The sequence below is a fragment of the Physella acuta genome, unplaced genomic scaffold, assembly GCF_028476545.2.
Source record: "Physella acuta isolate Inbredline_101_S28 unplaced genomic scaffold, ASM2847654v3 ptg000543l, whole genome shotgun sequence".
NCBI lineage: Eukaryota > Metazoa > Mollusca > Gastropoda > Physidae > Physella > Physella acuta.
In genome coordinates this window covers 435601-456174 of record NW_026732062.1, presented here as the reverse complement: position 1 = coordinate 456174, position 20574 = coordinate 435601, and the positions used below count along the sequence as shown (strand labels likewise).

At 36.2% G+C, this 20574-nt stretch overlaps 2 protein-coding genes across 4 annotated transcripts; one reads left to right on the top strand and one right to left on the bottom strand.

Moving 5' to 3' along the window:
• Nucleotides 1-869: 869 nt before the first annotated feature.
• LOC131945987 (uncharacterized) lies at nt 870-3391 on the bottom strand. 3 transcript variants are annotated; one of them, XM_059306619.1, is made up of 2 exons: nt 3352-3391; nt 870-2684 (listed from the first exon to the last, which is right to left on the bottom strand). In XM_059306619.1, the coding sequence occupies exon 2, from the start codon at nt 2662-2664 to the stop codon at nt 1504-1506; it is 1161 nt and encodes a 386-aa protein (XP_059162602.1). In that variant the 5' UTR covers nt 2665-2684; nt 3352-3391; the 3' UTR covers nt 870-1503. The 3 variants fall into 3 exon arrangements, with proteins under 3 accessions (XP_059162602.1, XP_059162601.1, XP_059162603.1); XM_059306618.1 differs by lacking the exon at nt 3352-3391 and adding an exon at nt 3227-3324; XM_059306620.1 differs by lacking the exon at nt 3352-3391 and adding an exon at nt 3118-3196.
• Nucleotides 3392-11114: 7723 nt separating this feature from the next.
• Nucleotides 11115-17975, top strand: LOC131946040 (cyclin-dependent kinase 9). The gene is made up of 7 exons (XM_059306670.1): nt 11115-11396; nt 14350-14431; nt 14632-14722; nt 15025-15184; nt 15449-15547; nt 15743-15917; nt 16632-17975. Exons 1-7 carry the CDS (start codon nt 11305-11307, stop codon nt 17040-17042), a joined length of 1110 nt encoding a protein of 369 aa, XP_059162653.1. The 5' UTR covers nt 11115-11304; the 3' UTR covers nt 17043-17975.
• Nucleotides 17976-20574: the final 2599 nt, after the last annotated feature.

Here is a 20574-nt window from a genome sequence, read left to right as displayed (position 1 = left end):
CGCACAATAAATGTATACTTGATATTTCATTTTTTAAATTTTGTCATTTTTTATTCAAGCAATGATAATGGGGGTTTGATAAACTGCCACAAAAACAGTGTATGCATTTTGTGTGTTCATCTATTCAATCTTTCCTATGCCACTTGCTTTGCCTTGACATATTTGTGAAGATTTGGTTAATCATTCAACATTTGTACCTTTTATTGCTAACCTAGGACCTAAATCATTTTTATATCTTCACACCCAACCTCTTAGCTTACTCTTGCTTGTTCAGCAAATTTATCCCTATTCTTTATCCCCAAATTCTTTTTTCTGACATTTATAAAATGTTTTGATATTTTTTTGGGCAGGTTGTTCCGACATTTTTTCTTCTTTAGTATTTAAAAAAATTTACTTTTAAGTATTTTTTTGTCATAATGACTAATATAACACTTATCAAATTTGTGCCATCTGTACACATGTTCATGTACTGTTTATTTTAATTTAAAATTTTAAAAATAAATGAAGTGATATTCTTCATCAGTATATGCATACTTTATAAATTGTTATTATTCCTTAATTATTTCAGACATGTTTCATGAATTGTAAAGCTCACCAATCTACTGTTACTTTAGCTTTAAAATACTGCCATACAAAGACTAAAACAATCAGCATGTTCAAAATGTAACGTCCGAGCAAAAAAAAAATATTTTAACAAATTAACCGAAGCTTGGTTTAAACTTGGATGTTGTACTGTAGTTGGTCTAGTAACGTTTTGTGCTAGAACCACTTGATGTAACTTAAGAGATGGATCTTCTTTCTTCCTGTGTACAGAAATATTTTTATCTCAAAATTTCTATTAAAAAAAATTTTGCTTTAATAAAGTGCTGAGTGTACAACAAATTTTGTGTTTGCTTGTTGCTTCAGTTTTGTTTCTGAAAATGGTTTAAAAAGTTATGACTTTACTAATAGTATACACTTTTTAGAAGCCATGCAAAAAAATGTGCCAAATGGATAAATCTTGATGTAAATGTACAATATACCGAATATTGACCTGTACATTTAGCAACGCCTCTGATGGAAACTTGACTCACTTTAGCTGGGCATAGTTCTGACCACACTTTCCCCTCGTGTGCCAAGATCACAGAAACAGGTGAATTCTAGTTCACTTGCCCCAAAGAATGGGCACTTGACTTTCTTATATTTAGCAAGAGCTATCCACAATGTATGCTTCCCCCCTTGTTCACAAAAAGCCAGACTCCCTAAGTTAAAGTAGGCTAGTCACAAAGTTGAACCTGTACCCCCTAAAAAGTACCAAATTTTTAAATCATTATTCATTGTTTAATGATACAAAGTTCATGCTAGGTAACATCTTTAAATGTTCATCACATTGTCTCAAAAGTCCTTGTTTGCTTCTTTCACCATCCACTGAACAATATCACAGTATAAAATGTCAGTGTTGTTTTTGTTGTCATGCATCAAGTTAAACCACCAAAATAAATAAACCACCATCTTACTTGTTATCTAAGTAAAATGTAGTTCATGAAGCGTCCTATAAAAGCCATCCTCTCTTCTCTGACCATCCATTGAGCAGAGATACAAGTCACTGAGAACTTGCTCACCAAACACAGTGTCCAAAAATTGTGAATAAATAGACGGCTCAATGTTTCTACTCCCAAACTTTTTTCTCTCAGGTCTCTTTACTTTTATTATTGTTACATGGGGTGTGAAAGTTTCATATTCGTCCCTAATATCTATAGCGCTATCTGCTAATCTTTTGACTAAAGTCTTATGAAATAGAAGAAAGTCTTCTCTGACTGTAACTTTGGCAAATATTGCTCTGTTATAAAACTGAGACATGCTATTAATAACCAAAGGGCTAATTGGAAGTATTGAATTGAGGCTTGATTTCATTTGATTAAGAGAGTCAATGCAGTGAGTGACAGCATCTGGTGTATCAAGTCCAACTTTACAGAGAGTCAAGTGAATTGTTTCCTTTGAGAAAACACCTTTCTCTAGAAGTGGTTCTCTCTTTACCAGAAGTTTTTGAGCGTGTGAAAGTCTTTGGATAATGTCTTGGTTTGTTATTCTGACAGCAATGAAATGACTTGGTCTTTTCTGAATTGATTTTTCATAATTCCCAGCAACAGCAGTGTCTAGCGGAGAAAAAATGGGACCCTGACAAGAAGATTCACCATTTGTTATGTCATCAGTTGGAGATGAAGCTCCTTTCTTATGGTTTTTATTTCTTGCTTTGGCAAGTTTTTTGTTACAGACATCTTTTTTCTTTCTTCTTGATAGATCTGTGAATTCTAGTTCATCAACAGCAGCAAACCCAGAAGTTATCAAATAATTTTTGGCCTCTTTAACTAGTGTTATTAGCATGGGGCGGCCCGTCAATTCATTAGCCTTTGTTTCAAGAAAATTCTGAAAACTGCTTGTCTGCATTTTTGACAGACAGTCAGAAATTATGTGAACTTGTGGAGAAATTCTGGGATAGTTTTCTGTCAGCTGATACCTGAGAATGATGTAACTCTCTGGCAAGGGCTGAACAAACACAGTCAACAGCGATTTTTCTATTTTTGTCTGTGTGGTGGAGAATGACTTTTGCAGCAAATCAATCTCAGGTTTGTGTATCAGCAACCTATCCATTTCACCAGATGACCTGTCTTGTTTGTCAGCCATTCACATGCTGTCGACAGTAGCTGAGGAAAAAGCAAATAAATAAGTTATTAGAAATCTAGATAAATAATTTAAATGAAAGTGTTACAGCCTAAAACTTAAAATTGCTAAGGCAAATTAATAATTAATACTAATGACTAGGCAAATGACCTAGATAGACCTATATATTATTATTGTTTCAAAGATTTTTTTATGTCAAAAACATGACACGAAGAATATTTTCCTTTACTAACGTTACACATTAGATTACACATCATTGGTGGAATACAAAATATCCCCCCCCCCCCTGTTGTGTACATTTGGCTACATTTTTCTCACTGGTTATGTACACAAAATTTATTAAATAAATTTTAAATAAAGGAGTACCTATAAATATAAACTTTACTAACTAAACTAGTAACTACTAAACTTAACTTATAAATAGTTAAATACTTATAATTTATTTGGAACTCTTACACGAGTTTGTTTAGTTCTCCTGTTAAAAATAAAATGATACCCAATAGGCTAATTTTATTATTTTAATGGTGAAACTGGGAGACAAGAATGGATACTACACAATACACACACACACACACTGAGTAGGCCTTCTATCTCATCATTGATTAAGCAGCTAAATAAAGTTTAGTTTAATAGTTAGGCCTATCATTAATGATTAAAATGAAATTGATTTAATTTAATTTCATTAGTTACCAGATCTACTATTGCCAGATCAATATGTTGAAACTTTGCTAAACTACATAAACTGAAGTCAGAAATTATTTTCCCATTTAATTTATTACAATTTGATTCCCGAACACAATCTAATAACGCGTTTACACACTTACGTCATCTATAATAATAGTTTCGCTGTCTATCTATCTATCTATCTATCTATCTATCTATCTATCTATCTATCTATCTATCTATCTATCTATCTATCTATCTATCTATCTATCTATCTATCTATCTATCTATCTATCTATCTATCTATCTATCTATCTATCTATCTATCTATCTATCTATCTATCTATCTATCTATCTATCTATCTATCTATCTATCTATCTATCTATCTATCTATCTATCTATCTATCTATCTATCTATCTATCTATCTATCTATCTATCTATCTATCTATCTATCTATCTATCTATCTATCTATCTATCTATCTATCTATCTATCTATCTATCTATCTATCTATCTATCTATCTATCTATCTATCTATCTATCTATCTATCTATCTATCTATCTATCTATCTATCTATCTATCTATCTATCTATCTATCTATCTATCTATCTATCTATCTATCTATCTATCTATCTATCTATCTATCTATCTATCTATCTATCTATCTATCTATCTATCTATCTATCTATCTATCTATCTATCTATCTATCTATCTATCTATCTATCTATCTATCTATCTATCTATCTATCTATCTATCTATCTATCTATCTATCTATCTATCTATCTATCTATCTATCTATCTATCTATCTATCTATCTATCTATCTATCTATCTATCTATCTATCTATCTATCTATCTATCTATCTATCTATCTATCTATCTATCTATCTATCTATCTATCTATCTATCTATCTATCTATCTATCTATCTATCTATCTATCTATCTATCTATCTATCTATCTATCTATCTATCTATCTATCTATCTATCTATCTATCTATCTATCTATCTATCTATCTATCTATCTATCTATCTATCTATCTATCTATCTATCTATCTATCTATCTATCTATCTATCTATCTATCTATCTATCTATCTATCTATCTATCTATCTATCTATCTATCTATCTATCTATCTATCTATCTGTCAAGAACGCTCTAGAGAAAACACAAGGAAAATAAAAACATGCATAGTAATTCGAAAAACGAAGTATGACGTCGACACATTTAGCACAGAGTTGAAAATAATCTCAAGGCGGAAAGTGCACACAGTAATATAATGACGTCATTGATTCTGGCGTAAACATTGAATAAATGGAACATTGAATAAATGGGAAATGTTGTCTAATCTAAGTGGTTTGCGTGAAGAGTTTCTTGCATACAATTCTTCGGGTAGGGGCGAAGCCCCACCCCCCGCGTAAGAACGTCTGAGCCCCCCCCCCCCCGGGGAGGGGGCGGACACTGGAAAAAGTATATAATTATATTTCGTTGAATGGGACGGTAGACATGTTTTTTTAGGGGGGTGGGGGGGGGGGTGTGTGGGTGGGGGGGGGGGGGGGTGGGGTGGTTTTAATTTAGACTTTTTCCTCCCCGGAGAGGGGTGGGGTACTTGAAATTTTCGGGGGCGGGGGTAGAATTTTCTGGGAGGGGGCGGACACTGGAAAAAGTATATAATTATATTTCGTTGAATGGGACGGTAGACATGTTTTTTTTGGGAGGGGGGGGGGGGGGTGGGGGGGTGGGGTGGGGGTGGGGGGCGCTGGGGGTGGGGGGTGGTGTGTGTGGGGGTTGGGGGTTGGGGGTGGTGTGTGGGGGTGGGGGTGGTGTGTGGGGGTGGGGGGTGGGGGTGGTGTGTGTGGGGGTGGGTTGGTTTTAGTTAAGAGAAAAGAGACAGCACTATCAGCCTAGCGCCCGTTGTACCCTTCCTCAACGGGCCATTTTTCTCGTAGATTATATTATATGCTATAGGCCTACATGTCTAGGGAAAGAAACCGCAACAAGTAGATTCTACACATTCTCCGAGTGGAAAATGTTTCCATATTCTCAATTTTACTTGTTTCTGGGTTTGCATGTATATTTTGGTACCATTATACAGTTCTAGCAGTTAACGGGGTGTAATGCTAAGAGAAATGGTAAATGACTATTAGATCTAATATCAGCCAAAGAGTCATACGAAAGAATTTCAATCTTACGCGTTTCGGGTCATCCATAAATGACGTCACGCTTTTTTGGACGATTTTTACCTCCCCCCTGCCCTCCGTCACACATCGTCACAAAAAGTCAGAACCCCCCCCTAAAATGACGTCATACCTCAGCCTATAACCCCCCCCCCCCCCCCTCAAAATTGCAGTTGCATTTTTCTTAAAACATCGATATTTTTCCAAAAACTTATCTGAACTCTCTCAACATATAGTATTTTAATCAACTCCTATTACAATTTATTAAAACAGTTTTCTAAAACGCGAAATAACGACTAAAATTCGTTTTCCAACATTACTTTTTGTTAATGCAAAAGTGTGACGTCATACCATCTGAACCCCCCCCCCCCTCCCCTCATCACACGCCGTCACAAAATTACGGACCCCCCCCCCCTCTACGAGTGTGACGTCATTTATTGACGACCCCTTTTATGATTGTTTAATTATAAAACATTAAACTCTAAATAAACCTAGAACTAGAATCTAGCAAATTATCATTTAAGTCAATTACAATACATCATCTCTGTTCTAAAACAGTGTTTTGCTGATTATTTTGGAAACATAGATTATATAACACTATATAAGTGACTCCAAACGGGTCAATTCAGCAAGATGCGAAGCAAAATTAAATAAGTTTTAAGGAATCGAAATAAAAAATATTAGAGAATATTACAAAAAAAATCATCCTATCCATCAACCTTAATCTCACACTGTATAGAATAATAGGTCTAGTTTTAAAAAGTGCCTTTAGTAAATAGTCGTGTTAGATTGAGACCCAATGCGGCAACGCATCATCAAGATTTCTACTGATATCTACTTCCGTACACCTTATCACGCCCATAGTAGATACTAGATAGCTAAACACTTCCCACCACAAACAAAAGATATCGCACTCGAATATATGACGTATAATAGACTCTAGACCCCTACCGCTTAGGATTACATTAAGATGACGTAGTTTGATCGTCTGGTTCACTTTTAGATAGGGCTTTGCCATTGCCTGTCCGTAGGATGAATAAGCCGGCCTGAGCAAATATGGCACACGAAAGGAGTTCAAGGACATGTATTGCTACAATGAGTCAAGTGACCAGCTGTAGGATTTATGGGCGCTATCTTGAAGTTTGGTAAACTGTTGATAAGAGAATCAGATAGAGCGAGGGAGTGGTCAGCAAATACATATTATATACAATGTATAGGTCATTCTACCGATCTCTCCCCGCCCCCCCCCCCAACCCAAAGAACAAACGCCCGGGGCTTTAGTCCCATCCCCAATAATAGCCTTTGAAAGACTCAATTCAGACGTAAGGGGCATCCATAAGAGACCGTCGCACACCTTGGATGGGAGGGGGAGAGGGTGGGGGGGAAGGTTCGGACTTTTGTGACGAAGTTTAGGTAATGTCAAGAAAAAAAGGCGGGGGGGGGGGGGGGCGGGTCTCAAATATACGTCTCACAATGAGTCGTCCATAAATGACTTCACACTCGTATGGGGGAGGGGGGTGGGGTGGTGACGGTGTGTGATGAGGGTCAGGAGGGGTTCAGATGGTGTGTGTCACACTTTAGCATTATAAATAAACCGGGAACGATCTCCCCTAAACTTTCTCAAACATTCTTATAGAAAACTATGGGGGATGGCAACTCGGGATATAGACAGCATTTTTAATCAATTTTTAATTACTTAAACTTTTAAAAATAGAATAGAATCTCGTAGAAAAAAGAACTGCGTACCAAGTGAACGCCAAACAATATGTGTATAATAGGTGAACGGAAAAAAAGTCACAGAAAAAAAAAAACAGAAAAAAGTCACAGTTTTTGCTAGGAAACAAGTCACAGAAAAAAAGTCACAGTGGAAAAATTTTATCGGACAAAAGTCACAGAAATAAAGTCACAGAAAAAAAGTCACAAAAATCTTTTTAGAAATATTTTTATTAATTTGTTAAGAATTGTAAAATTTTGTATGTTTATTGTTGTGGGTTGTATTTTTTGATAGCATAAATTATTTATAGACGTTAAAAGCATTATGGTTTATAACAATTGTAAGTAAAAATACTCTAAGATAATTAACACAACAATCTCAACTTTTGTTACGTATTTAGTTAAATACGCGGTAGAAAAGTTAATTATAAAAGAAATTTAGGCACATTTTGCCGTAGGCTATTCTCTGGTCAGCCTCTCCCCAGTAGGCTTTGTCCGAACATATTTCGTGTTGTTGACGTTATGCGTCATTGACAGCCTTTGAACCTTGTCGGTTTTCTGTTTTGATCCTAAGTTTCGTTATGTAATGAGCGTGATAAATGTGGGCAGTAAAGGTGGTTGAACTAAACATAACTATTGTTGCCATGAGTTGAGGGCAGCAAGTCAGATGAACTTACCATTTCACGGTAATTTAATATTGGTATTTAAAAAAACACGATGAAAAACGTGGACTTTGGAGCATTCTAATCTTAAGTTTAAAATAATTACAATCTACATACTTCATAATAAATATTTTTAGATGAATTATAAAAATTCCTATGCGTATACAGCCTACCAGAGGCGTATCCAGGTTTTTGTTGTAGGGGGAGCGGTAATAGCAAAAAAAGGCGCCGAATTTGTAATATTTTCTATATAAGTATATATATATATATATATATATATATATATATATATATATATATATATATATATATATATATATATATATACTACAACCAAAAAACAATGAACGCGGCACAATCTGTTTCGTAGTTTCGTAATTCTTGTAAAAAAAAATTACATAATAATTCCTGGGACATCTATTAAGACTAGCGAAAAGGTGAAATAATCAATATCTTAATATAAACATGTATATGTCTACACATTTTATTAAAAATATCAAAACAAATCAATTATTACTTTAGAATCTAATAAAGTAGCTTTACACTATTCGTTTTTACAAAAATTATTTGTCTAAAATCAGATTTAAATATATTGTCATTATAAATGCTAAAGAATTACAGCATAACGAACGTTTTTTAAAATAGAGTTGGTATAAAAGCCAGCTTTTCCTATAAAAGTAAAACGTTCCGAATAATATCCTACATATAACTAAAATGTTGGTCTAACATTTCAATCCTGCACTTTTTAAATAGTAAATAGCTACTGACTTTCTGTGTTTTTTAAAGATAATTTTTTAACATAATGAGAAGGTATGGGTTAGATCACTGTATTGCTCACACACCTTTTACTGGTAATTGAAAAAAACAATATTCACAGAGATTTACGTTTCAAATGTGCCGACCAAAGATATTTTTTTAACAAATATCAATGTTTAAAACTTTGAGTTTAAAAAGTTTCCAAAAAGGCGCCACTTTGCTAAAAATGGCCAGAGGGGTAGCGGCCGCTCCCCCTGCTCCCCCCCCCCCTGCGTACGCTACTGCAGCCTACACACATTACATTACATTTAATAAATCCTAAGTTAATTTGCACTCTCTAAATATTTAATACATAAAAGTATTAACAAATATGTAAATATATATTTGTGACTTTTTTTCCTGTGACTTTTTTGCCTGTGACTTTTTTTCTGTGTTTTTTTTCCTGTGTTTATTTTTCCTGTGACTTTTTTCCCCCTACAATCGTATAATAGTGCGGAATATTATTAGTACTTTTCGGAAATAGCGTAAATTACTACTTCTGGTCAACAAAAATTACTCAAAATTTGACAGAAGGCAGAGAATTAGATCTTTTACTGACTAGTGAAATTTCCTTTATAAAGTACTTAAGTTATAGGCTTTTGAAAAATTAAAAGTAGAATAAGTTCCACTTCCGGTTACCGAAAATTGCTGAAAAGTTGATACAGAACTACGATTTTAATATAATACTTGGGTCATCCATAAATGACGTCACACTCGTAGGGGGGAGGGGGGTCCGTAATTTTGTGACGATGTGTGATGAGGGGGAGGAGGGATTCAGATGTTGCGACGTCACACTTTTGCATTATAAAAAAGCAATGTTCGAAAACGAATTTTAGACGTTATTTCGCGTTTTAGATAACTGTTTTAATAAATTGTAAAAGTTTAGACAAGATTTTAGAAAAATATCGATGTTTAAAAAAAATTCAACTGCAATTTTGAAGAGGGTTGTAGGTTGAGGTGTGACGTCATTTTAGGGGGGGGGGGTCTGGCTTTTTGAGACGACGTGTGACGGAGGGAAGGGGGGGGGGAGGTAAAAATTGTCAAAAAAAAAGCGTAACGATACTCAAGTTTACGTGCTCACAGACACGTACATACACACAGACATACGGACAAAATTGCAATACAATGTTTTTTTCCACTCAGGGTGGTGTAAAACGATTTTTTGCACGATTACTTCCTCTGTAATTCGTATACGAGAAAGTAAAAAGCAATTTTAGAAAGCGAATTTTAGCCGTTATTTCGCGATTGAGAATTTAAAAAAAAATTGTAATAGGAAGTGATTAAAATACACTATGTCGACAGAGTACAGACAATGTTTTTTGAAAAATATCGATGCTTTAAGAAACTGCAATTTTGAGGGGGGGGGGGAGTTGCAGGCCGAGGTGTGTCATCATTTTAGGGGGGGGGGGTCTGGCTTTTTGTGACGATGCGTGACGGAGGGGAGAGGTAAAAGTCGTCAAAACAGCGTGACGTCATTTATGTGTGACCCAGGGGCGTAGCGAGGGGGGGGGGGGGGCGGGGGGTGCGGACCGCACCGGGTGACACCATTTAGGGGGGTGACACCAAGGCAAAAAATAGCAAAATATGTAGAGAAAAACTCGAGGGGGGGGGTGCAAATCGAAAGATTGAGGGGGGGGGGGGGTGCAAATCGAAAACTTGAGGGGGGGGGGGTGCAAGTCGAAAGTTTGAAGGGGGGGTGCAAATCGAAAACTTGAAAGTTTGTTCCTGAGAAGGGTCTTTATGCCTCTGGGGGGGGGGGGGGGTGACACCATTAAGTGCCGCACCGGGTAACACCCGACCTTGCTACGCCACTGGTGTGACCCCCCACCCAAGCGCATTTAAAAAAAGTAATGGTAGATACAGAAAATCATATTATTATTTTAAAAGACATTTTTTTTTTAAAGTGTGAAAATTGATCATTATAGATTGTCCTTCTTGTATTAGCATGCTTGGGGCACTTATTCCACATTATAGTAGATCCATTTAATGCAGCTATTACTCTTGCAAATCTTAATTAAAATGTTCTTTTTTTCTTTTAGGGGTCATTCATTTATGAGGTCTACATGTTGAATTTAACAACAAAATACTTACATTAAAAAAAAACTGTACATAAAATGTAATTTATACAACACTATCAACCTAGCACCCGTCGTATTTCTCCCTCAGCGGGCCATTTATCTAGTATGTAAATATTTCCCCCAGAGGGATAGTGTAAAATATTTTACTGGCTTTTGTGAACATTATAGGAAAACAAAATATTTTTTTCCAGTAATAATGTTTAAAATGGCATATCTAGGCCCAATTGCTTAAAAATATATGCAAAATATTATTTTACTAAAAATGAGTAGTTTTTTGTTTTGTTCCGTAGCTTTAAACTTTTGCTTTAACTTTTTGATTCAACTTTTAGCGCATCTTTTATTGAGGAGAGTGCCCATGTTTAGTTCTAGATCTTGTCACAATCTCTGTAGATCTGGTGGTAGCAACTTGAAAACTGGATCTAGCTAGACCTAGCTCTATATCTAGCTAATTTGACTTATAAATATAAATATTCGAAAGAATAGACAGTCAACTCGGATTAATATTTGGCAATCTTCATAGTCATTTCACAAATTGTGAATTTTTTTTGTCCAATGATGCCTAAGTCAGAAGAACCGACTTACCCTTTCTGTCCTGATGAAACAAAATACGAGAAGTTGGCCAAAATTGGCCAAGGAACATTCGGGTGAGATATTTTAATTTAGATCTAATATTTCTTAATTTAAACATTACATTTACCTTAGAATGCTTCACACATTTCTTAATCATAATTTACAGAATTTAAGACTGTGCTTTAAGCAGTGCTTAGTCTACTCTAGAATCTAGAGAAAATTATAAATTAATAATTATGATCTGCGGACACACATGACATAGCAAAAAAAGTCATAAGTCCAGACGCCTCCTGACTTGGGTCTCATTCCATAACTATTTGTCATAGAAAAAAAGTACCACAGTACTCCGTAACCATTCTACTGTAATGTTTCATTTTGTATTCCTACACATAGAATTTGAGACATTCTTCAATTTCTTGTTTTAGTAACTTGAATGCTATCAAACATTTTTGTGTGCTTTTTATTTTTCAAAATTTTACAAGTCTTCGATTACCTCTACGAGTCATGGAACAAAGCACATTTTGGATGATTTTAGATACCACCGATAAAATTGACTCTTCCATACAATAGGTGTGTTGGGTTGTTTGGAGTATTGTAATCTCGACTAATTTTATGGTTAGAAATTAGGGTTAGAAGTATGGTAGGACCAGGGTTGGGGTTAAGGTTAGGGACAGGGTTGGCATTGACATTAGCCAGCCATGTTTGTATTTAGTTAACTACCAGTAACCTAACACCCCTTTTTTAAAGATGATTCCATTATTGGACACCTGCATAAAAATTTCCCCCCCCCCCCCCCCCCCCACATTTTGTTCATTTATATTAATTTAGAATAATTTAAATTCAATTGAATGAATAAAATATAGGCCTATATTATATGCATTTATATTGTTACTGATTGTTTGTGCAGTAGGCCTAATTTTAATAGTTAAACTGTTTTTCCCACACTCCCAAAGCACGCCCCATTCAGCCACTGTCTTACGTAAAGAATCTATGTTGTGGTTTGCTCAGTTCGCTGCTAAGCCAGCCAAGTCACATCATCCCCCCCCCCCCTTTTTCATTTTCACCGACCACTGCCTTCTTGACCTTATTTCAACAACCAGCCTCTTTTACAATGCAGTCCTTTGTCTAAATGCTCAGTTGTTCTATTACCAACTAAACCATTGACCACTCAGCCTCCTTATCAGGCTCCAATAGTGGGCTAATGATTTACTTTACATATTCATCTTCTGTTTTTACTTTATAGAATTAGATCACTAGATAGATTCTAGAGATAATTTAGGTTTAAACTAAATTCCTATTTAATAACACTTTAATAAAAATAGAAATGTGCGTACCATGCAACGTTGAAAAAATTCTAAAAATAATTCTTGAGAGAAAACTGACGTACTTGACAAGAGAGTGTTCATAAATGAAGTTTGCAGGCACCGTGGTTTCACATGAGACATGCTAATTAAAGTTTCTATGAGCCGAAAACCTACAAAGTGTCGTTATAATATGTGTTCCCTTTGATGTAAATTACTCTAGATTCTAGTCGATTTTCTCCCTAAATTTTTTAAATTAAAATTTTTCTTTCACACCATTACAAGCCATATCCGTTATGGTTCAATTTGTAAAAGAAACTTCTTCATTTGGCAAGTACTGGGCATGTGACCCCCATAAAAAAACTTGGTTTGCTTTTAGTTTTAAGTAAAAATGTGCTAAATCTTACCCAAATATGTAGGCCTAAAAAAATTTGTAAATTAATTTAAACTACTGTTAAGAATGATAAACAGCTTAGTATGCACATACTATCTTGAGGTGGGGGCGTTGACAAATTGCCATTTGAACCTTTTACTTTATTTTTGTGTGTTTTATGACAATCACCATAACTTCCTGTATGTGCCCAAGACACATGGGGTAGATGAGTTAATCTGCTTCAGAAACCTCTGCAATTTGGTTCCAATTTTTTACGGGCATAAATTATGCTAATCAGGAAGCTCACATATATTTATGTTGAGATTTATAAAAATATTAGCTCATTTAATTTCCTAAAATATAATATATATTTTCATGCATGTAAAATAGTTATATATTTTTTCAAATTTGTTTTGTGATGCGTATAAGCGCAAAACTTAAAAGTAGGCTCCATCTACTTAGCACTGGCTCTCTAATAAACCTTCCTCTTAAGAGGATTAAAAAATAAATAAAAACAATCGAGGAAAGTTTAGGCCTAATGGTTTATATTTTTAGGTGTGATATAAAATGCGGTGATAAATCTAGTCTTTAATTAGTGGATTTTGGCACTGCACACAAAATCTCATCAGCATTTAGGGGTTATTTGATTTAAAAGACAGAAATACAGAAAGCTACTTTCACTAATTGATGAAATCCTCTTAAAGTTTTTTACAAATCTAATTGAATTCCCTATTCTATTTTGTTGCTATGCAATTATTAAGAAAGAGAATTTTACTATAACGAATTAGAATCTATATTTAAATGTTTTTTAAACTTTCGTTCCCTTTTGAGGAACCTGTAGGTTTTCATTATGTTTGCAGATACAATGGGGATATTGTAGTATATTGACAGAAATGATAAATAGTTGGTATATTTTTGTTTCCTTATATAATACTCCATTTTAAAAAAATGCAAAAGCGTAATACACAATTAGTATACAGTTTTGTGATCTAGTTACTTCATTTTCTCAGACGATACAGTTTTAAACAAACATTATTTTAACCTAGGGCTGATGCTTTAAGGTTCTTAAGATTATGGCAAAGTCAACCAGGTAGTAGTAGATCACTTAGTATAATTTTATGGGTGAGACATTTTTAGTTAAGTAAAATGTTATTCAAAAAGTTTTGAGAATGTTTAGTTTGATACTGACTAGAAAAGGAGTCAGGGAATAATGAATCCTGAGGCACTAGTTTGTGACTGTACAATACAGTGGTCACTACCTTTGACAGTTTGTCCATTTGGGAATAAACTGAACTTGTAAGTTAATCACACTGCTCACCCTTCATATTTACTATTGTATTTCTGTCTACACAGTGAGGTGTTCAAGGCTAGGGATAAGAAGAGCAAGACTGTGGTGGCCATGAAGAAAGTTTTGATGGAGAATGAGAAGGAAGGAGTAAGCAAAAAAATCATTTTACTTAATAATTCATTTTAATTTTATAATTTCATAGTTTAGAGAATGATCCTTTGCAAATCAATTCTTATTTTATTGAGTTGATTCAAACAGTTACAGACATATAAAGTTACCATATATATTTGGGTTAAAGCCTAAATGAGACTGCTTAAATTAAGCATAAACTATATTGTTGCTTTCAGTTTCCTATCACTGCCCTGAGAGAAATCAAAATTTTGCAAGTATTAAAAAATGATAATATTGTGAACCTCTTGGAGATCTGCAGAGCTAAAGGTTGGTTTCTTGGCTTGTGTTTAAACATAATTTAGTTGTGTTTAGATTGCAGCACAATTTTATTCACTTAAGGTTGACAGTCAATAGGCATAACACCAAAGAAACTGTAACCACCACCCACCCACCCCACAGCCCATGTTTTATTCTCAAGCAGCCCTGGCAACCATCAATCTAGCAACCCTTTATCTATGAACCCTTTGCACCTTTGTTTTACTCTGCACCCGCCTTGAAAGCCATCTATGTAGCAACCCCCGACAACCATGTTTGACTCCAAACCTCTACAAGCATGTTTTCCTCTGCAGCAACCCCGTACAACCGCTACAAGACCACAGTGTACCTGGTGTTTGAGTTCTGTGAGCATGACCTGGCAGGTTTACTGAGCAACCCTCAGGTGAAGTTTAGCCTGGCTGAGATCAAGAAAGTCATGCAGCAGCTGCTCAATGGCCTCTACTACATCCACAGGTTGGTGGGCTATCAGCTAGGGGCTTGTCTATCTCTGGGCTATGTCATGGTCATCCTGTAACAAAAACATTCAGATTAGTTAAAGCAATGTTTGACCACAGTTAAGTAGAATTACAAGCTTAAGATTGAACTGAGCAAGAAGATTTTGGATTAGATTCACTTGTTAGTGACATAAAAATATATACTATCCATGGTTTTAGACTTGAAATTTTATAATTAAATTTTTCCCCTTATGATTATTTAAGACCGGCACATTTTTTTCAGCAATAAAATCCTTCACCGTGACATGAAAGCTGCAAATATTCTGATCACTAAAGCTGGTAAATTAAAGCTGGCAGATTTTGGTTTGGCCAGAGCTTTCAGGTAAGGTCACTCTATGTGATTTAACCTTTGGTTAGTCCAGCTGTTAATGCTGGTATTCATAGCATGTCACATTTTATTTATTTTGTTTGTTCCTCTCTTCCTGAAACAAATTTCTAAAAAAAAAATGTATTGATGGAAAACATTTCTCTACTATGCGATGTGAACAATGGACTAAGATTTTCTTCCTTCCTTCAGTGACAAGCTGAACAGGTACACCAACAGAGTGGTCACGCTGTGGTACAGACCACCTGAGCTTCTGCTGGGTGAGAGGAACTACGGACCAGCCATAGACCTGTGGGGGGCTGGCTGCATTATGGCTGAGATGTGGACACGCAGCCCCATCATGCAGGGCAACACAGAGCAGCACCAGGTACAAGAATCTGTTGTCTTTGCTGCCCTCCCAATATGACACTATCTTTCTATGTGGCAATTCTCCCCTTTATAATGCAAGATAGTGCAATGCAATGCAGCATTTCATTAGATGGATTTAAATAGCTAAAAAAAAGCATGGTTCTCTTTAAAAGTTTTAGAAAGGATATTCAATATATAATATAGTAACACACATCTTGTAACCAGAGGTCATTGAAACAAATGTACTCTACTTCAACTACCCCATTTGGGCACAAACGAGTGATGGTGATGATGAAATAGTAGTGTATTTAATATAGTTATAGAAAATTTTCTTTTTAGTGCATATATTGCATTAATTCAATACAAACAAATGGCATAGGTAAAGGAATAGCACACCTAATGAACGCACAGCATTGTGTGAATAGCACAATCAAATTAGTCCCTTGTATAGTAATCTCTGATTCATTTTAAAAGTAACTTTTTGTCATGTTTGATGTCACATACATTGGTCTTGACCTTTGTGTTTAAAACTAATTGCTTTGGTAGAAGTAGTTGAATTTTCATTTTAAAGTATGTTCTGACACATGACAAAGACAACAGCATTAAACACAAGGAATCCACTTAAATGAGTTGTTATACTGTAGGTCTTAATTAAATTGTTGAACGAGCCTAAACCAACAGTCTAAGCTATATTTCCATGATCTGTAACACTTGAACCAATTTCTCTCCCTAGCTTACACTGATCAGCCAGTTGTGTGGCTCCATCACCCCAGAGACCTGGCCTGGTGTCGACAAACTTGACCTCTTCTCCAAAATAGAACTGCCCAAAGGTCAGAAACGCAAGGTCAAGGAGCGTCTCCATGGATACGTCAAGGATCAGTATGCCCTGGACCTGTTGGACAAACTGCTGACCCTTGACCCCACCAAGCGAGTCAACTCTGACGACGCCCTCAACCACGACTTCTTCTGGGTGGACCCCCTGCCCCAGGACCTGAACCACATGCTGTCTCGCCACAACAAGTCCATGTTTGAGTACCTGGCTCCCCCTCGCAGGCGGGCCCCCATCCACCAGGCCCCACCCCAGCAGGGGGCTGCCAGGCCAGCAGGACACAACCCAGACCAGCATTTTGAGAGAATCTTCTGAGCCTTCCTGTCTGTGGCTCATCTGTCAGTGACACACTGTGTAAACAAACTGTTGGTTGTGCTGCTCCCTCCATGGCACTCTTCTGTTTGTTGTGTACAGGACGTGGGAACTTAAACTGATATTAACAATAAAAGTCTACCAGGGCTACAGTTCCTTGCTGTGCTATCACTGGCCTGTATTGTCTGTACTTGATGGAATCTGAACTCACTGGTTCCATTCATGTACACACCCATGGTATCATAGTGGGAACATTTGAACATGTTGATTAACCATAACAGCTTCTCAATATCTCCATATCCAATTAATGTATGGGTACCTACATTTCATGAAGATTTTTATGCTAAAAGTTCACTAAGGTGTGAACTTATATTTGGGACACATGTAAACTTGATCATACTGAACAAGTTGGTACGCTTCGCGCAGTATGCTGCAATAAGATACTGCATGAGTATGCTGCGCATACAGATAGATCAAAGAAAATGTTGATGTATAACTATGATTTTTCTAATCTGGTATGGTTTTTGGTATGGTTGACTTTTTTTTTTCTTCATTGTTCTATGGTGTGTTTTTTCTGAAATAGTTGAAAATGCTTTTAGTCCCTCTGTTGTTTTAAATGTTATTCTCTGTCCTACTGAGGTGTGAGCTGCAAATCTCTTGTAGATCTGTAGCCTGAACTGTTGTGGCCTCAACTTGACTGAATGCTTGTATGGTTTTATGACTAGAGCTGGTTGATGTGTGTAATGTTGAATGAGGAAGGACTTAAGCTGACTGGTGATATGACTAATAATAAAGTTAATGACTTTATTTGACTGGGCATGTGGTGAAATGACTTTGGCTGACTGGTTATGTGGTGAGATGACTTTGGTGATTTGTAAAAAGGGACTATTGATGTATGTATATAGTTGTCATGTTACTGAATAAAATATTCCATGATGATTTTGTTACAAAATGATTTGTGATTTTATGCAGCAGTACATGGACAGTTGTGTGTACCTCACACCTGGTAAATGTTGGTGCCACTGGCAACTTTTAAGTGACAGCAATTTTTTTTTGTATGGCCATTATTGATGCTTGGTTCTATTAGACTGAGATCTGGCCAATATTGATGTTTGGTTCTATTAGACTGAGATCTGGCCATTATTGATGTTTGGTTCTATTAGACTGAGATCTGGCCATTATTGATGTTTGGTTCTATTAGACTGAGATCTGGCCATTATTGATGTTTGGTTCTATTAGACTGAGATGAAAGCATTGAGCCCACTCAAATCTGATGGGTACCCAACATGAGGTGGTCAGTGAAATTGGAGACCCTCCAGACATAAACTTTCATTAAGAATTGAATCTTCTCAGACATAACACTGGTCACTTTACATGCAATATACAATGACAAATAGTAAAGTTAGTTAATTACATTTAAAAAGCCAAAACACAAATAAAAATCACTTGTATGGACCTACAATACAAACATATATGTGTGTGTTTAGAAAAGACAACTCCTCAGAAGTCACAGCTTACAGAAAGATGTACAGAGAGTCACAGCTTACAGAAAGATGTACAGAGAGTCACAGCTTACAGAAAGATGTAATTACTCACAGCTTACAGAAAGATGTACAGAGAGTCACTCAGAGCTTACAGAAAGATGTACAGAGTCACAGCTTACAGAAAGATGTACAGAGAGTCACTCAGAGCTTACAGAAAGATGTACAGAGAGTCACAGCTTACAGAAAGATGTACAGAGAGTCACAGCTTACATAAAGATGTACAGAGAGTCACAGCTTACAGAAAGATGTACAGAGAGTCACAGCTTACAGAAAGATGTACAGAGAGTCACAGCTTACAGAAAGATGTGAAGAGTCAAAGCTTACAGAAAGATGTACAGAGAGTCACTCAGAGCTTACAGAAAGATGTACAGAGAGTCACAGCTTACAGAAAGATGTACAGAGAGTCACAGCTTACAGAAAGATGTACAGAGAGTCACAGCTTACAGAAAGATGTGAAGAGTCAAAGCTTACAGAAAGATGTACAGAGAGTCACTCAGAGCTTACATAAAGATGTACAGAGAGTCACAGCTTACAGAAAGATGTACAGAGAGTCACAGCTTACAGAAAGATGTACAGAGAGTCACAGCTTACAGAAAGATGTGAAGAGTCAAAGCTTACAGAAAGATGTACAGAGAGTCACAGCTTACAGAAAGATGTACAGAGAGTCACAGCTTACAGAAAGATGTACAGAGAGTCACAGCTTACAGAAAGATGTACAGAGAGTCACAGCTTACAGAAAGATGTACAGAGAGTCACAGCTTAAGGAAAGATGTACAGAGTCACAGCTTACATAAAGATGTACAGAGTCACAGCTTACAGAAAGATGTACAGAGAGTCACAGCTTACAGAAAGATGTACAGAGAGTCACAGCTTACAGAAAGATGTAATTACTCACAGCTTACAGAAAGATGTACAGAGAGTCACTCAGAGCTTACAGAAAGATGTACAGAGTCACAGCTTACAGAAAGATGTACAGAGAGTCACTCAGAGCTTACAGAAAGATGTACAGAGAGTCACAGCTTACAGAAAGATGTACAGAGAGTCACAGCTTACAGAAAGATGTACAGAGAGTCACAGCTTACAGAAAGATGTACAGAGAGTCACAGCTTACAGAAAGATGTACAGAGAGTCACAGCTTACAGAAAGATGTGAAGAGTCAAAGCTTACAGAAAGATGTACAGAGAGTCACTCAGAGCTTACAGAAAGATGTACAGAGAGTCACAGCTTACAGAAAGATGTACAGAGAGTCACAGCTTACAGAAAGATGTACAGAGAGTCACAGCTTACAGAAAGATGTGAAGAGTCAAAGCTTACAGAAAGATGTACAGAGAGTCACTCAGAGCTTACATAAAGATGTACAGAGAGTCACAGCTTACAGAAAGATGTACAGAGAGTCACAGCTTACATAAAGATGTACAGAGAGTCACAGCTTACAGAAAGATGTACAGAGAGTCACAGCTTACAGAAAGATGTACAGAGAGTCACAGCTTACAGAAAGATGTGAAGAGTCAAAGCTTACAGAAAGATATACAGAGAGTCACAGCTTACAGAAAGATGTACAGAGAGTCACAGCTTACAGAAAGATGTACAGAGAGTCACAGCTTACAGAAAGATGTACAGAGAGTCACAGCTTACAGAAAGATGTACAGAGAGTCACAGCTTAAGGAAAGATGTACAGAGTCACAGCTTACATAAAGATGTACAGAGTCACAGCTTACAAAAAGATGTACAGAGAGTCACAGCTTACAGAAAGATGTACAGAGAGTCACAGCTTACAGAAAGATGTACAGAGAGTCACAGCTTACAGAAAGATGTACAGAGAGTCACAGCTTACAGAAAGATGTATAGAGAGTCACAGCTTACAGAAAGATGTGAAGAGTCAAAGCTTACAGAAAGATGTACAGAGAGTCACTCAGAGCTTACAGAAAGATGTACAGAGAGTCACAGCTTACAGAAAGATGTACAGAGAGTCACAGCTTACATAAAGATGT